Source organism: Carettochelys insculpta, chromosome 2 (genome assembly GCF_033958435.1).
Source record: "Carettochelys insculpta isolate YL-2023 chromosome 2, ASM3395843v1, whole genome shotgun sequence".
In the NCBI taxonomy this organism is placed as follows: Eukaryota; Metazoa; Chordata; order Testudines; family Carettochelyidae; genus Carettochelys; species Carettochelys insculpta.
Genome location: NC_134138.1, coordinates 14,403,017 through 14,426,339, shown reverse-complemented (window position 1 = coordinate 14,426,339; position 23,323 = coordinate 14,403,017). Strand labels below are relative to the sequence as shown.

At 41.3% G+C, this 23,323-nt stretch overlaps 1 protein-coding gene across 1 annotated transcript in view; it reads right to left on the bottom strand.

Moving 5' to 3' along the window:
- COL22A1 (collagen type XXII alpha 1 chain) overlaps nt 1-23,323 on the bottom strand; it is a 263,941-nt gene that overhangs the window by 199,614 nt on the left and 41,004 nt on the right. Inside the window, exon 3 of the mRNA XM_074984490.1 lies at nt 10,447-10,521. Within this exon, the coding sequence (XP_074840591.1) occupies nt 10,447-10,521 (75 nt within the window). The remainder of the gene's footprint in view (nt 1-10,446; nt 10,522-23,323) is intronic.

The following is a 23,323-nucleotide window of genomic DNA, read 5'->3' as shown; positions in this document are numbered from 1 at the left end:
ACAGAACATCACCAAAAGAATTCCTGAGTGGTCTAGCTGTAGCCAATTATCTTATTTAACAGAGCATATATTGTTGTGGATAAGTATAATTAATTAAAGTGTGATGGGTAGGTTTAAGCAGGATAGGATCACATGAGCGTAAGCTTGACAATCATTTATAAGTAAGAAGTGTATATTAAGTATATGAGTAAAGTAAGGCAATATTGCAAAATCTATAAGTTAAAGCCTGTAAGATTTCAGCTGAACCATATTAGGTTTTGGGCTTAAGGAAGGTGACTTAAGTATACGACCTAGGAATAACCCTGTATCAGTAAAGTTAAAAGACTGCAATAAAAATGTGCCAGTGGGTGACTGAGGAACCATGTCACAATATACCTGTCTAGACCGCAACACACTGAATTGCAACCTCATGAGAAATTTTGCTGTCAACATAGGTTACCATATTATTGCCTATGCAGATGCTTTTAAAAAAAAAGTTGGGGGGACTACAAGGATAACCTATGAAAAGAGGAGAACAAGAAGTCCTGTGGTACCTTACAGACTAACAGATATTTTGGAGCATAAGCTTTCATGGGCAAAGACCCACTTCATCAGATGCATCTGATAAAACGGGTCTTTGCCTACGAAATCTTATTCTCCAAAATATCTGTTAGTCTATAAGGTACCACAGGACTTCTTGTTGTTCTCAAAGATACAGACTAACACAGCTACCTCTCTGATACAATGAAAAGAGGAGTGCTTAAAAATTTAGGGAGTGCAGAAATATAAATAGGAAAAATATGGGTTGACCTTTTTATCTATATGTTTGAGCCTTAGCAGGCACAAGGGCCTCTCATAAGAAAAGGTGTTACCTAGTCTACGTGTTGGTGGAGAAGAAACTCCTGGGGAGATGCCAGGATGACAAGCACAGGCAATGACAATGATCAGGAGACTAATGACTGACATTCTCGGGAAAGCGGGGAGGAGTTTCCACACAGGACATGTGAGGCAGCAGTACTATTGGTCATAGCGTTAAATGCCTCTAGTTCTCCATCCGCATTTGTGTTTTTAGTATTGGTAGGACTGTTAGTCTCTTTATGGAATTGTTAATAAAAGGAAATTTTAATAAATTGGAACTGTTTCTCATCTGATCTGAAAGTCTCTTACTACTACTAATATTCCTGATGCTGTAGCTCTCAGGAGACTGCATGTTTAAATGCAGTCTGAAGCTGTGTCTACACTACAGAGCTCTGTCATCAGAAGTTGCTGTCAATATATATTTCCTGATGGAACATCTGTCTACAGAATACATCCACACCTAATACAGGCTCCCCATCAACACCCGCTGCTGACAGAGAGTGGCCAGACTGCCCAGCCCTCTGTTGACAAAACAGCCAACTGGAAGCACTGCAAACAGGGCAGCCCAGTGAAGCGGAACCCCTCTCTGTCACCAGTGGGCCCCCTGGGGTGTCTACATAATTTTTTTGCAGACAGAATCTGTCTACAGAGACGTTATACCTCATATGGTCAGGGCACAAACTTGCTGAGAAAACTGCTGTGTTCTGTTGACAGATTTTCAACATAACGCATTTGTAGTGGGGATGATCCCTAGTTTTGTCACCAGAAGACCTCTTCTGTCAACGAAACTGTGTAGGGTGGACACAGTTTAAGAGATTAATCAGTAATCAGTTAACTCATCAATCTTTAAGTCTATATAGGAACATACAAGCAGCCGGGCTGGGTCAAAACAACGATCTATTAGCCCAACATCTTGGTATCAGCTGCTGTCAGAAGACAGTGCCCCAGAAGTAACCATCACGTGATCCATCCCTTGTCACCTATTCCCACCTTCTGGCAAACAGACTCAGGGTGTCATCCCCACCAATCCTGGCTAATAGCCATTGGTGCACCTATCCCTCATGCACATACATTGTTCTTTTTTAATCCCTATTATAATCTTGGCCTTCAAAGCATACTCTGACAAGGAGATCCACAGGCTGACAGTGTGTTGTATGAAGAAATACTTCCTTTTAATTCTTTTAAACCTGTCATGTATCAGTTCCATTCTGTGATCCCTGGTTCCTGTGTTACAAGTACATATTTCCTTTTTCATTTTCTCTATACCAGTCATGATTTTACAACCCCCAGTTATAAACACCCCTTATTTTTTTCCAAGATGAAAAAGTCCCAATCTTAATCTCTGTTCATATAGAAGCTGTTCCACACCCCTAAACACTTCTCTGAACCTTTTTCCAAATCCATTTTATCTTTCCTAAGATGAGGGAACCACATTTGCACACAGTATTGAAGATGAGGACATACCACAGACTGAGTTAGAAAATACCTAATTAGTGCTATCTAATTGTCTACTCCTTTCTCATTGTTTCCCAACATCCTGTTCACTTTTTTTGACTATCTCTGTACACTGAGTGGATGTTTTCAGAGAACTATCCACAATGACTCCAAGAGCTCTCTAGCTCTCTCTGGAGTGGTAACAGCTAATATATATATATATATATATATATATATATATATATTTGGAAATGGATGTGGTATATATAGTTGCAGTTTTGTTTTCCAGTGTAGGCTACTTTGCATTTATCAACACTTAATTTCATCGGCTATTTTGTTGCCCGAGTTTTGTGAGACCCTGTTATAGCTTTTTCCAGAGTTTGCTTTGGTCTTCACTATCTTGAATAGGTCAGTATCATCAGCGATTTTTACCTTTTCACTGTCTACCCCTTTTTCAGATATTTATGAATATGTTGGATCATACTGGTCCTAGAAGAGTTCCTTGAGGAACACAGCTAGTTACTGCTCTCCATTGTGAAAGTGCACATTTACTCTTACTCTTTTAACCATGTAGGAATCCATGAGAGCAACTTTCTTCTTACCCATGACAGCTTACATTGCTTAAGAGCCTTTGGTGATGGGCCTTGTCAAAGGGTTTCTGAAAATCTAAGTACATTATCTGCTTGCTGCCCCTGCTAAAAGAATTTTAGTAGATTGGTGAAGCATGATTTCCCTTTACAAAAAATCATGTTGACTTTTCCCCCAACAAATTATATACTTCTATGTGTGTGACAATTTTGGTCTTTAGTTTCAACCAATTTGCCCAGCGTTGAAGTCAGGCTCACTGGACTGTGAATGACAGGATCATCTCTGGAGCCCTTTAAAAATTGGTGTCGAAATGATTATCTTCCACTTATTGGGTACAGAAGCTAATTTAAAGGATAGGCTATAAACCACAGTTAGTAATCCTGAGAATCCTCATTTGAGTTCCTTCAGAACTCTTGGGTGAAGGCCATCTAATACCGGTGACTTCTTATTGTTCAATTTATCAGATTGTTCCTAAACCTCCTTTAATGACACCTCAATCTGGGACAGTTCTTCAGCTGTCACCTAAAAAGAATGGTTCAGGTTTGGGAATCTCCCTCACATCCTTAAGAAAACTTATGAAAATTATTCATTTAGATTCTCCTCAATGGCCAAATCATCCTTGTGTTCTGTCACATCTTGATTGGCCAGTGGCCCCACTGGTTATTTAGCAGCTTTCTGCTTCTGATGTAATTAAAATTGTTTGCTATTAATTTGAATCTTTAGCTAGCTGTTTGCCAAATTCCTTTTTAGCCCTCCTAATTATGTTTTTACATTTCATTTGCCAGGATTTATGTTGCTATTTTCCTCAGTAGGATTTAACTTCCACCTTTTAAAGGAAGCCTTATTTTGCCTCTCATTGCTTCTTTTACTTCGTTATTTACCCAAGATGGCACATTTTTCGTTTTCTTATTTTTGTTTTAATTTGGAGTATAAATGTAAGTTGAGCCTCTATTATGTTGTCTTTAAAAAGTTGCCATGCAGCTTGCAGGAATTTAATTATGGCACTGCACTTTTAAATTTATCTAACTAACTTACTCATGTTTTGCAGTCCCCTTTTCTGAAATTAAATGCCTCCTTGTTGGGCTGCTATCGTGGTTTCCACACCACAGGCATGTTAAATTTTAGTTATATTATGGCCATTATCACCAAGCAGTCCAGCTGTATTCATCTATTGGGTCCAACCCTGTATTACAGAAACACATTCGATCTTGATTTTAAAACCTACCACAGACTTTGGTAAATGGTTGTTTACCCTCACTGTAAAAATGTATATGCCTTATTTCCAGTCTGAATTTGTCCACAGTCAGCTTTCCCTTTCAGCTTTCATTAGGCTGATCCCATAATCTGTGGGCCTATCTTAGAATACATTAAGGCAACTTCTACATTTGCCCCCTTCTTCGAAGGGGACATGGTAATCAGGGTGATGGGAGATTACTAGTGAAGTGCTGTGATGCATATGCAGGAGTTCATTAGGCAAATTCTCCCCTGCGGCCACTTCTGAGTGTCAAATTTCAAAGTGCCGGCATGCCATGTAGCTGCAGGCTCCTCAAAGTGCCCATGCTACTTCAAAGTGACTTTACTCATCAAAATTTTGGGGAGTAAAGGCACTTTGAAGAAGTGTAGGCACTTCGAAGTGCCCATGGCTACATGGCATGCCGGCACTTTGAAGTTTGACACTCCAAAGTTGCTGCGGGGGAGAATTTGCCTGAAGAACTTCTGCATATGCATCACAGCACTTCATTAGTCATCTCCCATCACCCTGATTACCATGTCTCCTTTGAAGGAGGGGACAAATGAAGACAAAGCCTAAATGATCCAAACACAAGTTTTGGAGCTGCAGGAAGCCACTTTGTTTGGTAACACCTAGAATAGTGCATGTGCCAACGCATTGTACTATGATATTGCAGCATCATAATGTGCAAGAGGCAGGTCATCTTATTACATCATCACCAAGTTGCTTTATAGCTGTGACTCTCTCAGCTATCCCAAGGAAACAGGATCAGGACTAAATAATAGTTAGAGGTACTGAGTATGACAGCCAGGAAGTCCAAAGTTTGACTAACAATTTAGGGCATGCAAAAGCAACGAGGGGTCCTGTGGCACCTTATAGACTAACAGAAATGTATGAGCATAAGCTCTCGTGGGCAAAGACCCACTTCGTCAGATGCAGGTGTTGCTTAACAGCTTTTATCTTAGTTTTCCCATCTGATAATAAAAATTATACATAGGGATAGTGTGAGAATGATTTCATGTTTATACATTGCCTAAAAACTAGTATTAGGTGCTATTAAATCCCTTGACACTTAAGCTATGCCTACACTAGCCCCCGCCCTTCAAAAGGAGGATGCTAATGAGACACTTCAGGACATGCTAATGAGGTGCCGCCATGAATATGCAGCACCTCATTAACATAATAGCAGCCTCAGCAATTCCAAAATGCCACTTTTGAATCATGCACGGCCCATGTGAATGGGGGCTTTTCGAAAGGACCCTCCAGTCTTCGAAAGCTCCTTATTCCTATTTGGTTTTAGGAATAAGTCGCTTTTGAAGACTGGGGGGTGCTTTTGAAAGGCCCCTGTCTACACAAAGCGGCGCATGATTCAAAAGCAGCATTTTTGAATTGCTGTGGCTGCTATTATGCTAATGAGGTGCTGCATATTCATGGAGCACCTCATTAGCATATCTGGAATTGTCTTACTAGCATCCCCCTTTCGAAAGTCGGTGGCTAGTGTAGGCATAGCCTTACTGTAATAAACGTTTTCCCTACTCTCCAGACCTGACCCTATTCTTCCTTCCTAAATTTACTTTATATTTTCTATTGTGTGAGGTATTCTTTATGTCTTCACCCTGAACTAAAGTAAATAATACTAAAGTATCATGCACAGTTACTGTCCTCTGTTAAATAGCTGCACTGCTTCATTCCCAGTGTCTCTTGCTGCTTCTCTTTGTTACTATCTCCCCTCACCCTTTCCTGATTGTCTTTATGGCAGCCTTCATTAAGTGCTATTGCAAAGAATTTATTTAAATTTAACTAGCGTGATCTATTTCCAAGGCCCCTGCCCCACAATCACTGCGGTTTTATACTGCATCATGGCATGCTGTTCCTGTGTGCAGACAAATCTCTGCTTCACCTCTCAAATTACTGGTTCACACAGTAAACTCCCTTATTCTGGACCAGTCCGATCTGAACGGTGCCAGATAAGGGAGGGTCAGCCTCTATCTTAAATGTGTTGGGTATAAAAGTGAAAAAAGTTTATCAAAATATGTTCTGCATTTAAAACCAGTTGGTTTTATCACACAAAGGAAATAATGCCTTCAGCGAGTGAACTGGTCCGATTGCTGTCATCATGTGCAAGATTTTAGAATGAGTAGCTCTCTTCTCACATTCAGTTTTATTTATAGATTAGAAGCGGGAAAAGCTTTCCAGCCTTTTCTATTCCAAATTGTTTCTCAACTTCACATGAACGAGTCATTTCACTGGACGAGTTGAATAAACTTGAAATGAAGAAAATATTCAGCCTGTACCTACACAAGAGACCACTGCTAGGGGTTCTGGATTAATTTTCATAGTAGGAGGTACTAGGAGTCACTGTAAAGCCCGTACATAACGGAAACCATATTAAGCTAGTGGGTCTGGCAGTGCTCCCAGAACCCACACTTACAGCACCTGTGGCTACTGTTGTCAAAAAGTGCTTTAGCATTTCAACAACATCTGGTTCCAGGGCCTTAGCCAGTGACTTCCTCCAGTGACCTGATCTGACTTTCTCTTAACTTGGCAGCAAACTGATACTGCTTAAACACTATTTCTTTTTACTTAAGTAACTATTAATACATTTTAATAAGTTTAGGCCTTAACTCATGTTGCTAAAAGTTTGGAGCTTAATTTTAGATAGGTTTCTTTTTAAAAGGAAAAATTTATTGTATTTGAATTAAAAAAAATCAGATCTGGTTTTTAAAATAATTGATTTGTACCCACCCTGCGTATACTTCACCTGTCTCCAAAACCAGAATGCCGGAACTTTGAGTCCAATACTATCCCAGAAAGAAGAGTTGACTCGCAGCAAGAGAAAGGAATCCTTGGTACTTTGAAGTATGAAAAGCTGTCTAGTTACTTCTAAGAATTATCTTGATGAGTGGGGGAACTAGAAATTGCTGTAATCTGTTACTCTAATGATCTGGTTGAGAAGTTACCACACAGTACTGGCAATCTTTTTACTTTAGGTTTAAGAGAGACTCTGGCCTAGTAAATGAGTATTCTGTGCTATCAATCTGGCCAGAAGTACTAAGTCATCTGCCATCTGTGAAGCGGAAATTCAGAATATTGATTTGGTGCCAGTCAAGGAAAGATGAGTAAAAGAAGAGTTAACATTAAAAGCTAACTTCATTTCACCTGGGAACTACTGCAAGGGACCCAAAGTGGTCAATAAAAGGGATGTTTTGTTTTTTCAGTGATCAACTGAAAATACACTCACAAGTCATACACGGCTAAGGTGAGGTTTATGAAACCAGTAACCCACTGTATCAGTCAGATCCATAATGGAGGGGATGTGCTGTCATTTGTAACAACTGTGTGTTGAGAAGGACTACCCATTCGATACTATGTAGGGATTGAGTGCAATTTCTTGCTCATTATGAGCAGCAGCTTACACTGTGAAGGGATGCATTTAATCAGTGGGGCTATTTGCCTAGTCAGTGCCAGGGAAGGTGCTGCAAAAATTAAAAATTAAGCCAGAACTGATTTAGGGAGAATTGCCTTTAAGAGCAGCCCACAGGAGAAGAAGGCTGTTGTTACCCTGTGTTGACAGATCTAGAGGAAACTACAAACAAGCTGGAAAATGGCACAGACTGAGCTGACACCCCTCTAATAGGAGTCCTCATATGACATGAGCATCAGTGACTATCAGGGCTGTCAAATCTTCTCCCTGTTCCCTCACACCACCTCACATGTCCTGGCCCTGGATAGCGACCTCTTTAGCTGTGACCAGACACAAATATTCCCGGAAGTTTCCTGTTGGGACAGTTTTCAATTCCAGGAGTTCTTGCAACCAAGGGTAAGCTATAAAAGATGCACACATTATGCACATGTATCAGAGGGGTAGCCAAGTCAGTTTGTACCTTTAAAAACAACAGTAAGTCCTGTGGCACCTTATAGACTAACAGATACTTTGGTGCATAAACTTTCGTGGGCAAAGATCCGCTTTGTCAGATGCATGAGTAGGAAGTTCCAGAGGAGGGTTTAAATATACAGGTTTATGAAAACGAGGGAGTCCCAGTCAAGAGGAGGGCCATAGTTGACAAAGTCAGCTCAGTCGTGGAGGTTGTGGCCCATTAGCAGTAGCTAATGTGGAGCTGTGAACATCAAGAGAAGAGAAACCACACCATCAGGGCTCTTTCACCTGCACATTTATTAATATAATATACGCCATGAAATACCAGCAATGCCCCACTGCAATATACATTGGCCAAACTGGACAGTCTCTAGCTAAAAGAATAAATGGACACAAATCAGATATCAGGAATGGTATCATACAAAAACCTGTAGGAGAACACTTCAATCTCCCTGGACACTCAGTAACAGATTTAAAAGTAGCAGTCCTACAACAACAACAACAACAACAACAACAACAACTTCAAAAACAGTCTCCAAAGAGTAACTACAGAGCTGCAATTCATTTGCAAGTTTGACACCATCAACCAAGGATTGAACAGAGACTGAGAGTGGCTGGCCAATTACAAAAGCAGTTTCTCTTCTCTTGTTGTTCACACCTCCACATTAGCTGCTGCTAATAGGCCACATCCTCCGTGACTGAACTGACTTTGTCAACTCTGGTCCTCCCCTTGACTGGGAATCCCTCCTTTTCATAAGCGCATATATTGAAACCCTCCTCTGGAACTTCCCATTCATGCATCTGATGAAGCGGGTCTTTGCCCACGAAAGCTTATGCTACAAAATATCTGTTAGTCTATAAGGTGCCACAGGATTTCTTGTTGATTATGCTCACCTGTGACTGACAGACTCAGTCCCAGAGCTCGCTGAAAAGCCAGACCAAACTCCCCAGATTGCTCTAGTGTTACTGGCTCTGTTATCCCCTTCATTTAGTGTGATTGTTCCACAGGAGATGAGTACTCTTGTGGCTTTAGTTATTGTACCTACATATTCATACAGTCATTCTGCAAGTCGTTCATGCCTGAGCTTCTGGAAAACCACTGCTAGGTCCCTGAGCTGGTGGAAAAGACAATGTGTTTCACTTGTCTGGTGCCCCTTTGCGCAGTCCTGCTCAGCACCAGCAGGCAAGTGACTGGTACTATATCAAAACACTAGCTCTGTGTCTGGCGCCTGCTTTCCTTCAGAGAGGCTCCAGCAAACAGCAGTCTCTCTCTCACTGACTGTAAGCTGCCAGGTGCTCTCCTGGCTCAGAGAGCTCACCTTTTTAATCTTGTCTCAAGCCTGACACTTAGGGAATATCTCCACTGCCCAGAAGATCGACTCAATCAGGGTCGATCGTCCTGCGTTCAATATTGCATACCTAATGGGGACATGAGAAATCAAACTCTCAGGGGTCAACAGCCAACCCCTGTACTCAGTATCGGAAGGAGTAAGGGAGAAACTCTCCCACTGACCTTCCTCTGTGAGGACAGCCAGATAAGTCAATTGTAGATAAAAGTCAATTTAAACTACTCCATTGCCATAGCTGGAGTTGCAGATCTACAGTCGACTTTAAGGTCTAGTGTAGATATGGCCTCATTGTAGGTGTAGTGGGAAGGGGCTGAGTGAACCCACAGCAGCTTGTTAACTCTTTCCTGGACACACTATAATACACCACTGATTTCTTTAGTTATCCATCACCATCACATCTAGGGACAAGAAAACATTTACAGATTGAATAGATTCACAAAAGCTGCAAATAAGTGACAGGGAATGGATCACTTCCTGATTACCTGTTCTGTTCATTCCCTCTGGTGCACCTGGCATATGTCAGAGGATGGGATGCTGGATTCGATGGGCCTTTGGACTGGCCCAGTGTGGTCATTCTTCTGTACAGATCTCTCAGTTAGCAGCATGGGTCACCACATAAACGGCTATATGTAATGCGTTACATTAACATTTCTATTGTGACATGCTCCACCGGTCTTTTAATTTGCAGCTGTATCACAACACAAAAACCTCATGTTTCATTTTCTGCCCACCACCAAATAGTAGTTCTCCTCCAACATTGCTTCTTTCAATACCTTTCTCATTGTTGGATATATATTAGATTACAGGAAATGCCAAGATAATTTTCCTAACTGTCAGGGTGGTTAAGCACTGGAATACATTGACTAGGGTGACTGTAGAATCGCTACCATTGGAGATCTTTAAGGAGAGGTTGGATAAATATCTAACAGTGATAATATACATGACACTTGGTCCTGACATGAGGGCAGGGGACTGGAAACTTGATGACTTCTTGAGGTCCTTTCCAGTTCTAGTATTCTATGATTCTATGCATGGAAACCATAACAAAGGCAGACCATTTCAGTAGGACCTACGATATTTTGGGATTGAAATTCTCAGCTGCAGTGCAGAAGGGATATCTCTGGAATTACCTGGGATTTCATCTGTCTCTCCATTAGTGTGTTTAAATCGATCTCCTTCCACATGGATGTTTGGACACAGCACATCTAGGAAGAACAAAAAAGCAATGACTATAAATGAAAGCTTAGACACTCGATGGAAAATTATATTGATATAAACAGTATATATCTATCCATCCCATTGGAATACTTCCATAGGGTTTGAAATACAGATGCCAAAAATCTAACCACCTTCAAATCAGTCAAAACTTTATTACTGTTGTCATTTTCATTATGGTAGTGCTTCAAAGACCTGGCTGAGATCGAGGCAGTGTAGAAACACAGCAAAAGATAGTCCTTGCTCTAAACAGTTCAAAATCTAAACAAACAAAACTCTCACCCAGACTGTCATCATCTCATGTCTTGGTTACTGTATAATCCTTTGCTCTGGCCTTGATGAGCGACTTTCAGACCCTATGGACCTGAGCGGGTCCATCTTCATGGTAATGTAGACGTGGCCTTAGGCTCCTCGACAGTGATATAGTAATACAAGTTACTGACAGTGACTCTCTGTAGGTCATAGAACAAGTCAGGGACAGAAGCAGTTCCAGAACTCAGGTCTCCTGAGTCTCAATCCAGTGTCATATCCTTTAACTACATCAATGCCAAAATTTTGGGCTTTGACTATTTCCCAGTGCCCCTTTGTTTTTCTCATCCATAAAGCACTAAAGACCACAATGCAGATTTGGAACATCACTCCCAGCCAAGCCAAGTGTCAAAGAACATTTGATTAAAAAAAAAATCACACTAATACCCAACCTTTCCATAGCATTTTTCAAGCTCCAAATTGGTGTCAACTTGGTCTTTGGGACCATCCATCTATGTACAATAGTGTCTACCTACTTACCTCTTTACTATCATAGATCTAAAGTAACTTTTTATTTATATTTTGTTTTCCTTGATCAATAGCTAATTTCACACTTCTAAACAATGGAACATATGGCTCAAGGAGTCTGTTTAATGAGAATATGAAAAATGTGCCCACCAGACTGTGCATTAGAAACCATGCTACTATTTTTCTTTTCCTACTTTAATGTTCAGCCAGGTGGGAACTTAACACAGATACTATTTCTTCACTTGCACCTAGAACAATAAACACAACCCATGGTCTTCCAGGCTACGTCTACACGTGCACCCAACTTCGAAATAGCTTATTTCGATGTTGCGACATCGAAATAGGCTATTTCGATGAATAACGTCTACACGTCCTCCAGGGCTGGCAACGTCGATGTTCAACTTCGACGTTGCTCAGCCCAACATCGAAATAGGCACAGCGAGGGAACGTCTACACGCCAAAGTAGCACACATCGAAATAAGGGAGCCAGGCACAGCTGCAGACAGGGTCACGGGGCGGACTCAACAGCAAGTCGCTCCCTTAAAGGGCCCCTCCCAGACACACTTTCATTAAACAGTGCAAGATCCACAGAGCCAACAACTAGTTGCAGACCCTGTATATGCAGCATAGACCCCCAGCTGCAGCAGCAGCAGCCAGAAGCCCTGGGCTAAGGGCTGCTGCCCACGGTGACCACAGAGCCCCGCACGGGCTGGAGAGAGAGTATCTCTCAACCCCCCAGCTGATGGCCGCCATGGAGGACCCCGCTATTTCGATGTTGCGGGACGCGGATCGTCTACACGTCCCTACTTCGATGTTGAACGTCGAAGTAGGGCGCTATTCCCATCCCCTCATGGGGTTAGCGACTTCGACGTCTCGCCGCCTAACGTCGATTTCAACTTCGAAATAGCGCCCAACACGTGTAGACGTGACAGGCGCTATTTCGAAGTTACTGCCGCTACTTCGAAGTAGCGTGCACGTGTAGACGCAGCTCCAGTGTTATAACTCCATCCTCATATATCTTTTCCTGCACCTTTTGCTGATTGTTAACCAGTGTTACATTACAAAATGCATCATTTAATTCTTCCGGAAGAGACCTATCTTTTCTATTTGTCCATATAAAAGTATCCTCAATTTAGAAGTGGTACAAACAACAAACATGATCAGTGGTATTGATTTCAGGTGCAGAGATGATACACTTGCTCCTTAAGGAAGCCAAAACTGATATGAAATGGACAAAACGTATACTTGAGAACAGGTACTGAAAATAACCCTTCATATTACTAGGATACCGCTTAGCAATCATTAATGTATGGTACACATGACCTCAAAGCATAATCATCTTGCTAATAAATATATCTTGACACTGCAGCAGAGCTCCAAGACCACAACTGTAAAACACCAGATTCACTGCAGACAGTCACACTTCTTTGTGTGTTCCTGTTTGGGAACTGTTTTGTTTCAATATGTTTTCTCCATTAATCCTGCTTTGGAACAATGTAACACAATGAAAATGACGAGGGCTGAAGGAACTGATCCAGGTTAGATTCTCCCCTTTCTGTTTTGTTTGGGGATTTTATTCTGAAACCTTTAATTGACTTATTTAAAAAGCTTCAGGAACTTTGGGCTCTGGATCAAAGCGCAAGGCCCCAAATTCTAAACAGCCTGTTCTTCTGAAATGGCAAATTCCAGAGATTTCATAAGGAAACCTTATAGTCCCAATTTTCCTGTGGGGGAAAAAAAACTAGAAAACTAAAGCACTAGAAAATGTCCTATTATTCAGAGTAGCATGAAAAAGACCTAAATGATGGCATTTCCACTACTGTCTTTGACAGACTATTCCACAGCACGAAATATTTCAGCCCTGGGAAGTTGTTCCACGTATCAAGACAAAATATTAGATTGTGCAATGTTGTTGCTTCTTTCCTAGTGAAATCCCCCACCCCCATTACCACCTTAAGTATTCTCAGTCTCCTTGGATCTCTCTTTTGTCTTCATTTCCTCAGCTCCATCTCTCAGCAACTTCAGGGCTGCTTCTGTGTAAAAGATCAGAACCTGCTGTTTGCACCTTCCAACTAATTGCAGATGGCTTGTATCTCCTCTTTACCCTTTCATCATAATTTAGCCAAACAGTACACAGTTAGGGATAGACTTTGATCTCAACGACATCAGTATAAATCTGTGGTAACTCAGTTAACTTCAATGGATTAGACCAGTGTAAAATGGGAGCAGAATTTAGCCACTGTATATTTTAATACTTGCCGATTCATGCGGTCAACTCCAGGCCTTCAGTTACTGTGCTGTCTTTCACCAGGGTAGATATATTCTCCTGTAAGTAGCGTTAAGCTATGTCTACACTAGACTAAGAAAGTTGACCACAGATACACAATTTTAGCTACACCAATTGCGTAGCTAAAAACCAATATATTTGTGCTCGGCTAACTTGGCTGTCTATATGGGGGAAGGTCAATGGGAGAGTTCCTCCTGTTGACCTCTCTTACTCCTCTTGTCTCACGAGGAGTACAGGGGTAGACTTTGACCTGAGAGGTTGATGTCACATGTTTCTACTAGATGCACAAAATTGAGCCCCAAAATATCTACCCTGAGTGGGTCAATCTTCCAGGGTAGTGTAGACCTGCTGTTAGTTTTTTTTACTAATGAGCTTGTAGCACTGAACAAAGTAGCGCCAAAGATGTTATTTTCCAGGCTTTTTAATTGAAGCTTCCAGTCTCAGCCCACAAGTGTCTAGGAGTTTACTGGCTGTATGGAAAGTGTCTCCATTATAGAACTATCCAGGTATGTACATAAACATCTACGAAGCCTTTTTTCAGCATGTACTTGTCTTGGACTAAAATGTGATATAGATTTATGTGGGAGATGGTCTTCAGTTGTCCCAAAGTGCTAGCCAGCTGTGACAGAATACACCCCGTATTCCCAGCCTAAACACTATTGTAATAATACATGTACAAAGTATACCTTGCAAGGTATCATTTAAAAACTCTATTTGCAGGTAAGTACTGTCCAGGTAAAATATGTTTGGTGCCATTATAACTGAAGTCCCCTGTATACTGTCATTAACACATGTTCCAACTACAGATTCCTGCTCAACTGGGTCTCGTCAAACAGGTGTGACATAAACAAAGGAATGTGGGCTTACTTAAATTTGCGTATAAGTAGTAAATAAAGCCATCAAGCTGAAAGGGGAGAGAAAGGAAGCTGAAACATGTAGGGGAAAAAAAAAAGATGATACATCCTTTCATGCAGACTTCTGGCTCCTGTTTCTCATCTGGAAATATTTTTCAAGGGGGGCGTGGGGAGGGGGCTGAAACTATAAAAGGAGGGACAAACACACCAATGGATCCTCTTTCTCTGTTCATTACATTACTGCACCTGAAGAGACAAAGGAAGCAGCCATTGGAATGGGTGGAGGGGTTTTGACTTCAAGAATTTGCTCAGTAAGAGCTGAACGAATGTGGTGAGAAAGCTTGGCTTGGACAGTAATAAAGTTTGTTAAATTAGGTGCCAGCAAACATTTTACCATTTTGCTTTGGAAACATGCATGCCTTTTTACTTGTGCTCGCTTAAAGTCTCTCTTAGTAGTTAATGAACTTGTTTTGTTGTTTTATCTAGCCCAGCGTGCTCAAATTAAGTATCTGGGTAACTCCATTTGGAATAACAAATTTTGTGCTCATAAATCTCTTAAAGGAATATTGAATTTAATATATTTGCGTTGTCCAGCAGAGGGCTAGGCACTACAGGAGATACACTAGAGGGATGGAAGTGGGAAAACTGCGATGGGCGATACATGGGGTTTTCTTGAGGTAATTTTTAAGGCTGATATGAGCTCAGGTGTGGCTGGCTGCAGCACACACAGAGAGAAACATAGTTGGGTGTGGCATACACTTTGCTATGTTTACACAGTGGGTGCTATTTTGGGATACAGTGGTACAGTTTTTGAGAAAACGGGTTTGTATTCCAGCATCCCTGTACTCATCCTTGTAAGAATACAGGGATGCCTCAAAACAACACTTTATTTTGGTACGTAGTGCTGTTTAGACAGTGCCACATGCCGAAATAGCCTATTTCAAACTTGACTCAAAAGAAATGACACAATTTGCATAGTGCAAACTGCATAGATTATTTCAAGGTTAGGCTGTCATGTAGGCGCAGCCTTTGAAAGCAGCCAGGCATTGTAAAGGGTGCTACAGGTTACAGAGTGGGCTAATACAGCTACTCATTTGGCTAGATTATACCCTGGTATATCAAACCAGGAATATGGACAAGGACATTCCTCACTTTTAGAGAATAAAAATGAAATTACTTACATAAGAAAGAACTGAAGGAATGCCTTGATTACAGCTAGCTGGAGCAGGATTAAAACCCTGGTTGTGGCTATGTAATACAGTTTGCTCCTGCTTTTCTTAGATTTGTTAGCTATTCAGCTGAAGGAGTGGTAGTTTGTTCATTGTAATCAACTTAACTGGTGACCCAACACCAACTGCATTTGTATTGAGTGGAAGGATAGCTGAAACACTGTTACCATGTTTGTAATTACTTTGGGAATACAGACAGTAGAGGACTCAAGACTCTTACCCTTCCAACATGAAATTTCCTTTTGGGAACAATACTCAGCAGCACCTCTCTCTCTCTCTCTCTGAGGGCAGGTCTATGCTATGGGCTAAAGCTGACTTAAATTGCACAATTCCAGCTACATGAATAACATATCTGAAGTCAATCTACCTTAGGATGACAACCTGAAGAGTCTACTCAGCCCTGGCTTGATAGGAGAAACTCCCCCTCTGACTTTCCTCTATGGCTACACTTGCCCCCTTCTTCAAAGGGGACATGGTAATCAGAATGATGGGTGATCACTCATGAAGAGCTGCGATGCACATGCAGTACTTCATTAGGCAAATTCTTCCCTGTGGCAACCTAGAGCGTCAAACTTTGAAGTGCCAGCATGCCATGTAGTGGCTGGAACTTTGAAGAGCCTGTGCTAATTCAAAGTGCCTTTACGCCTCAAAATTGTAGGGAGTAAAGACACTTCAAAGTGCCGGCTCATGGTGTAGCCGCAGGGACTTCGAAGTGCCCACGCTACATTGAAGTGCCTTTATTCCCCACAATTCTGAGGAGTAAAGGCACTTAGAAGTAGCACAGGCTCTTCAAAGTGCCTGCGGCTACACCACATGCTGGCACTTCGAAGTTTGACACTCCAGCTTGCCACATGGGAGAATTTGCCTAATGAAGTGCTGCATGTGCATCACAGCTCTTTATTAGTAATTTCCCATCACCCTGATCACCATTTCCCCTTCCAAGAAGGGGAAAAGTATAGACATAGCCTACGTGTCTCATTCCAATGCAGAACTGGAATTAATGGGGAGGATGTTCTGTGATCAGTTTAGTGGGTCTTCACTAGACCTGCAAAATCAACCCCCCGGTTCATCAGCACAACATTGATCCATCCAGTAGTAGAGACAAAACCTTACTTATATGTGTATCTGATTTTCAATACACTATGACATCCTGAAAGGCTTCCTGTCTTGATGGTTACCAAAAAATAGGTTGTGAGTAAAGTAAGTTCAGAATAGCCAGAAAATCTTCCTCCCTTCCTGTCCACTGTTCAAACTCAAAAGTCCTCCCCTAACAAAGTAAATAAAACTGTTAAGGAAAACATTATCAGTCCATAGCTTCACTGCTTACTGCAGGGTGTGTAGGTGCCCCAACAGGAAGACACCTGAGAGGGACTTCTTGGGGAAGGAAGGTTTTTTCTTCACTTGATGGCAGTGACACTACCCCCAGGGCCAGGAAATCTGTGACCTTGGGAAGTTTTAAGGTAAAGTCTGTGTATAGGCAAGGTGTCTCCAGTCTCTGCGGGGCCTCATTTTCTGAACTCGAAGTGTGGAGTGGGGGAAAGGACCCCTGACAGGACCTCTTCCAGAGGCATCTATAACCTAGAAAGCAGGGTATCATCAACCTGATACTGTTCAATACTCCAGAGAACTTCAGCATTGACAAACCTTCAGAAGGGACTGACTGCAAGTGAAAAGTCACAAGGTTTCACATAGCTATCAAGCTCCCCAAAGAACCTAGAGATATACAGGTATCTTTAATGTATGCTAAGGGGAATTAGGCAGAGCATATCTTTAAAATCTATGACATTACTGTAAACAGTCAAAGATGACTATGAATGGATTCTGGCTATGTTTGATGCATAATTTATACCTCAGATAAATGGGATTTATGACAGAAGTTTTTCACCACAAAATTTGAGGACCAGGACAAATTTTTCATAAGGACTATACATACATTGGTTGAAAGGTAATTTGGCAAATGAAAAAAGAAAAAGAAAATATCACAGTCAGGCTAGTTATTGAGGTAAGAGACAATAAACCTTGCACAACAGTTTCAATGGAAAAGAGACCTAACTGTACACACAGATTTTTTTTGCATGCACACGTGTGTGTGTGTGAGAGAGAGAGAGAGAGAGAGTGAGAGAGAAAAAGAGAGAAACAACAAAGCAGAACAACTGGCCAAACTTGGAAAACAAGAAATTAGTTTAGGAGCACTGAAGAGACTGACTGTTAAAAGTCATTATCATAAACCCCTGAAGCAAGAAGAGAGAATCCCAGGCTAAGAGAGGCAATATCAGCCTACACACACAAGTTGTAGAAAAGGTCATACCCCACGAGATGATGCACATCCCATGAAAGGCATATAATATAGTAAAAATATGAAATATGGACTTTTTGCTGCTGTTGGCTGCACCAAAGCAGTCAGGAAGTCGACTGTCATCACAGACAGACAATGAAAAACCATTGTTTCTGATATATATAACATTTGTGATGATACATAGCCTGCTTATACAGTAATTTTCACCATATTACTAGCAGCTTACATTACCTACAAGTGAACAAAGAATTTGAAAGAGCTTTACAGACAGTCAAGAAAACCCTACAGCTTGAAGAGCCATTCCTTACTCTTCTGAGTTACAGACCAACATCAATAGCAGCTACCTGATATAGTCAAAGACAGATCCTGATGGGAAAATAGCTGAGACCTATTTCCAAAGTTGAAATAATGGTTCTATCTCCAAAGTGGGAAAAGAAATAAAAACGTTAAAAAAGGGCATATGAATTATTTTACAATGCACAAAACTCATAGAACTATTGGGAATAGAAGCTGATGACCATGTTCACATTGAAGTGGGTGGAGAAAAAGGAAGGACAACTCCAGCTGTCAGGAAAAACAGCAATTCAGTGCTCCAATCTCATTTGATCAACGTCGACTGTCTCTCAAAAAGAGCAGTAGAAAAAGAAGATAATTCCAAGACTGGTCACAGCCAGTTATTGCAACTTCCCATCTGCCTGATTATCAGCATCCGCCCCACCTGGTCTCACTGTCAGTGCTGCAGTGCTGCTCTTGGGCCACACCATTCTGGGGGAAGGATGGGACTACTGTGCTCACTGGAAATGGCACAGCACTGCTAGAGGAAGAGGCAGGCTGGGGCAAAGCAGAGGTGGGGCAGAGGCAGAGCAACAGGGGGCAGAGGCAGGTTTTAAGGAGGCTGGAGGGGCATGCATCTGGTGCCGCCACCAAATCTCTTGTCACCAGTCATCTCTGTGCATGTGGGTCATGTAATAGGAAAACCATCAAAAAGCACTTTCATACTGATTTGACAAAGACAGTGTGACACTGTAGACATTTTCAGTGTTAGGAATGTCGAACTTAAAGGTGGAGATGTAATGGGATACTAAAACTGTATTACGCTTTTTAGCTACTAGCTAGCCATGGGCACAAAATACATGCTTTGAATTAACTTGAGCCATATCTGGCAGAGCATTAAAGGATCGTATGATGAATACACTTGGGGTAGAACAACGGGGCAACATGGGCTAGTGAGTGGCTCTCCATTTCAGTGGGCCACAAGATTATCTTAACCAAGACAATCTCCTGGGACAGGATAGTTTTGCTAATTGTGTTTGCCACCTAGAATCTACAGGGTGTGGTGACTGAATGGTAGCAGTGCAGAGGGAGCACCTGGCTCTCAGTCAATGTGTGCAATCAGCATGCCCCTCCTTCCATGTACCCTTGCCTCATGTGTGTGTCACTTTAATAGTGCCAATAATTTGAAAAAAAAATCACATGGACGGAAACCAGTGAAATCCGGCAGCCCTGCACATAGGCAACAATAAAAAAAATGTATTTCAGGCCACACATAGAACCCCTATTGCCACATGCAGCCTGCAGGCCTGAGGTTGCCCACCACTCATGTAAAAGAGCCCAAATGTTCAACAAAGCAAAAAAGGCTAGGGTTCATTTCTCAGCTGTAAAATAACTCACGCTGGCCAGAAAGCAGTGAGTACTTTTACATAGTTTAGCTTGCATTAAATTACTGGGAACGGACAAACAATTATACGGACTGAGTGTCTAGCTATAAAAAACCTAAGCCTCTAAGTTAACAGCCTGGCCAATTGCATCCAAAAAAACTTAGTACCAATCTGGCAGCACATCAATCAGTGCCAGCTGGAATTCAAGTTTAAGTGCTATTTCCAGAGGTGGAATTAGAGGAAAGGCAGGACAGCTGCTATTCTGCAGCCTTTGTCCAAGATCTGAGGCAAATGTGAAACAAGACATTCACTTGCACCAGTGTTTTCAATAAACACTAAATCAAACCTCGTATGAATGTCTCAATCCTGTATGCGATTCTTCAGAAATGCTCCGCAGAGTTGGGTGCATAATACAAATCATGAGACCCAGAATAATGAAATCTGCACTGAAACAAACTGCCTTCTTGTTGCTATGCCAAAGCTAAACTCTAACTAGCTCTTAAATATCCGAGCCGTCTGGAGAAGGGAATAATAGATGGATCTTGTTTCAAAACCAGTCAACCCCATCTACAAGTGAGAACAGTTTCTTCATGTCATCTGCTCTGCAGCATGCTTCTGTAGGCTTTTCACAGCTACATCAGTTTAAAGCCAAAAGGGATCACTTGTGGCTTATTACTAATTTGAACTGGGCTGGTTTCAGCTTCCAACCATTGCTTCTTGTTTTGCCTGTTGCTGCTACATTAAAGGGCCTTTGAGCTCCCAGCATTTTCTCTCTGTAAAGGAACTTATACTTTGTAATTAAGTCAATCTTTTTGATAGGATAAACAGACTGAGCTGTATAACTGCATTTGGCTGTACTAAAACACATTGTTTGGATGGACCAATTCCAAGCAACTGAGATCACTCTGTGTGGCTGTTCTAGACTCATTATCGGACAATCCTTGTGCCGTCCACACATTTTAACAGTGATTTTTATATTGATTTCCACATCAGTGGTATAAATGCTAAAAAGCATCAGGACTAGACCCAGCCCCTGCAGAGCCTCACAATTAGCATCCTCATTCCATGAGGATTTTCCTGTTCATTACTACCTGTTGAGATATGTCAGTAATCCAGTTCTTAATCCATTTATCTTATGCTCTATTGCAGTGATTCCCAGACTGGTGTTGTCCACAGACCCCCGAGGTCCACTAGAGTATTGAAGGGGATGTGTGTAAACAAGATAAATAAAAACGATCACAGAAACTTTTTTTTTTTTTAAAAAAAAGAGAAGTCCTTAAAGGGCTTCCTGACTAACAAAATAATTTATAGGGGGTGATGAGCTTTCATCGGGCAGACCCACTTCTTCAGATCTGAAAATTTAAGTGAAAGTAAACTGACACAAGAAGAATTTAAGTTTTAAATAAATTAATAAATTCTAAAGTTACAATCTATTATTATTTTTAAATTAAATATCTTCCAGAAATGTTAACTGCTTTCCAAAAAAATCTGTTGTGATGCCTTTGTGTGATTAGAATTGGCTTTGATGGGAGTTATTGGGCATTGGCAGTAGTGAAAGGTTGAGAACCACTGCTCTATTAAGATAGTATAGTGTTAATTTTGTTTTAGTCAGAATGTCCTGATACTATCTTAGTGTACCCATGTACCAATGTACCCATATTACATTTACACAGTTACTTTTATCAAAAAAACTCGTAATTTCCTTCAAGAATGAAATTGTGCTTGTTTCATATGACATGAAACCATGTTTGTTTGCATTAATTTTATACCTATTCTTTCACTGAACACTGTATCAGTTTTTCCATTTTTTTTTCCTGAGATTGATGTCAAATAACTGGCCTATAGTTACCAGGTCATCCTGCTTCCACGGCATACTGGCACAATATTTGCACTTTCCAGTCTTCTCCAGAATTCCAAGATTTATGACAGATCTTTTAGGACTCTTGGAACCAGTGCATTCAGCCTTGCTTAAGATGACAGCTTGCTTTTTTGTATGTTTGAAAAACTCTTGGTAGCTGCTTATTTTACACAACCAGGACTGCCATTAGGGACATGCTTGAAGCTTTCTGCTTCATTCCTCCAGAGATAGGTTCCTCATGAGTTGATTCATTTGTCCATCTGATAATGTTTCATATTTCTACCTGAGATTAAGGTGTCCCGGTTCTCCTGGTAACAAATCTGCCAAGCAGTCAGAATTATTTTGGCTTATCCATCAATGGTATACCTGTTGTTCCTGATTCAATGCTAAGTCATCCATGGGGGTAAGTGCAGACACCCTGGAGGACTGTTCTTCCTCTGTTCAGAGTCTGCTGGGGGCTCCTCTAGGCCACTGTAAGGCCACAACATTGACAGTGTATAAGAATACCCCATCCATGCCTATACGTCTCCACACACACCCTACCTTCTCCAATCAAGACTAAAAGGGAAACAATGAGTAAATAGAGCGATGAACCTGCTTATTCAATCAAATAGATAACAACGGATGTACTTCTGTGGAGATGCACTTTATGGATTTAAAACTCTCTTGTTCCCTCAGCATGTTGGGTGATCCCAGGGTCTATGGATGTTGTATACACAGAGTTTCTTTCAAAAACTGCTCAGGCATTTTGAAGAACTGAGCTCTAAATGTGCTCATGAGAGCATAATTATTATAACAGAGGTTAAATCACAAGAGCAGGAGCACAACAAAGACAATTACCATATAAGTACCTGCTTTGCTCACACTCAAGTCTTTGGATACTTGGAAATGTGTGTACACACACAAAACTAGGAAAGCTATGTGCAGTTCTAACTCAAGAGCTTATAATCTACTTATTTTTACGTACAATTCCTGGTCCTTATTAGCTGACCAGGTATTTATCAAACTAAAACTATTTCACAGGCCTCATTTCAGTGCTGCAGAAGTAGTTCTTCACAGCAATCTGGAAAGGTTCCCTGACTAACCATCACTTCAAGCTTTTCACAGCTGACTTGTGGTCTGCAAGAGTGTTCACACCATCCTCAGTCTTAGAAAGGATTTTCACCAGGAGGGACTCCAAATTCCTTTCCTCCTTCTTCTGAAAAGCCTTCTTAGCAGTCCAAGGTTCTCTCCAGTCAATGCAAACACTGTTGTCCCATAGCCATGAAGCCATGCATCACCCTCTCATATCAATACCCCTAAGTCAATTCTTCCATGACATGAAAGGTCCCCTGAAAAACAGGACATGGAATGGTGCCTCAGATTCCTGAAGTACCCTTTTTATGTTGGTCAGGAAGTAGGTTTTTTTTGTTTGTTTGTTTGTTTTTTGCAGTCAATAGGACTATGATATCATTCTACTACCTTTCAGAAGGTTACTTCAAGGAATGATGTAATAAATTGATGACTAGTGGTAGAATTAAACAGTCGGATTCCCCTGGTCTGCATCAGTTCTAAGTCAGCTGCTAGGCGCCGGCCGAGGCGGAACGCCACCCCCCCACATCCCTGCAGAGGGGGAGAGGCGAGCAACGCCCGCCGCAGCTGGGGCGATCCACAGGTATTTAGGATCCAGATGTAAATGGGGCTTATATCTCTCCCATAGGATAGCAACTCTGGATAGTCTTATTGCCCACATAAATGTGAAATCCTGTTTTATATTCTGCTAAACAGAATATTTACTCTAACCAAGAAACATGTAGTAAGATCCCCTAGGCAAATTCAGACAACAAATAAGGC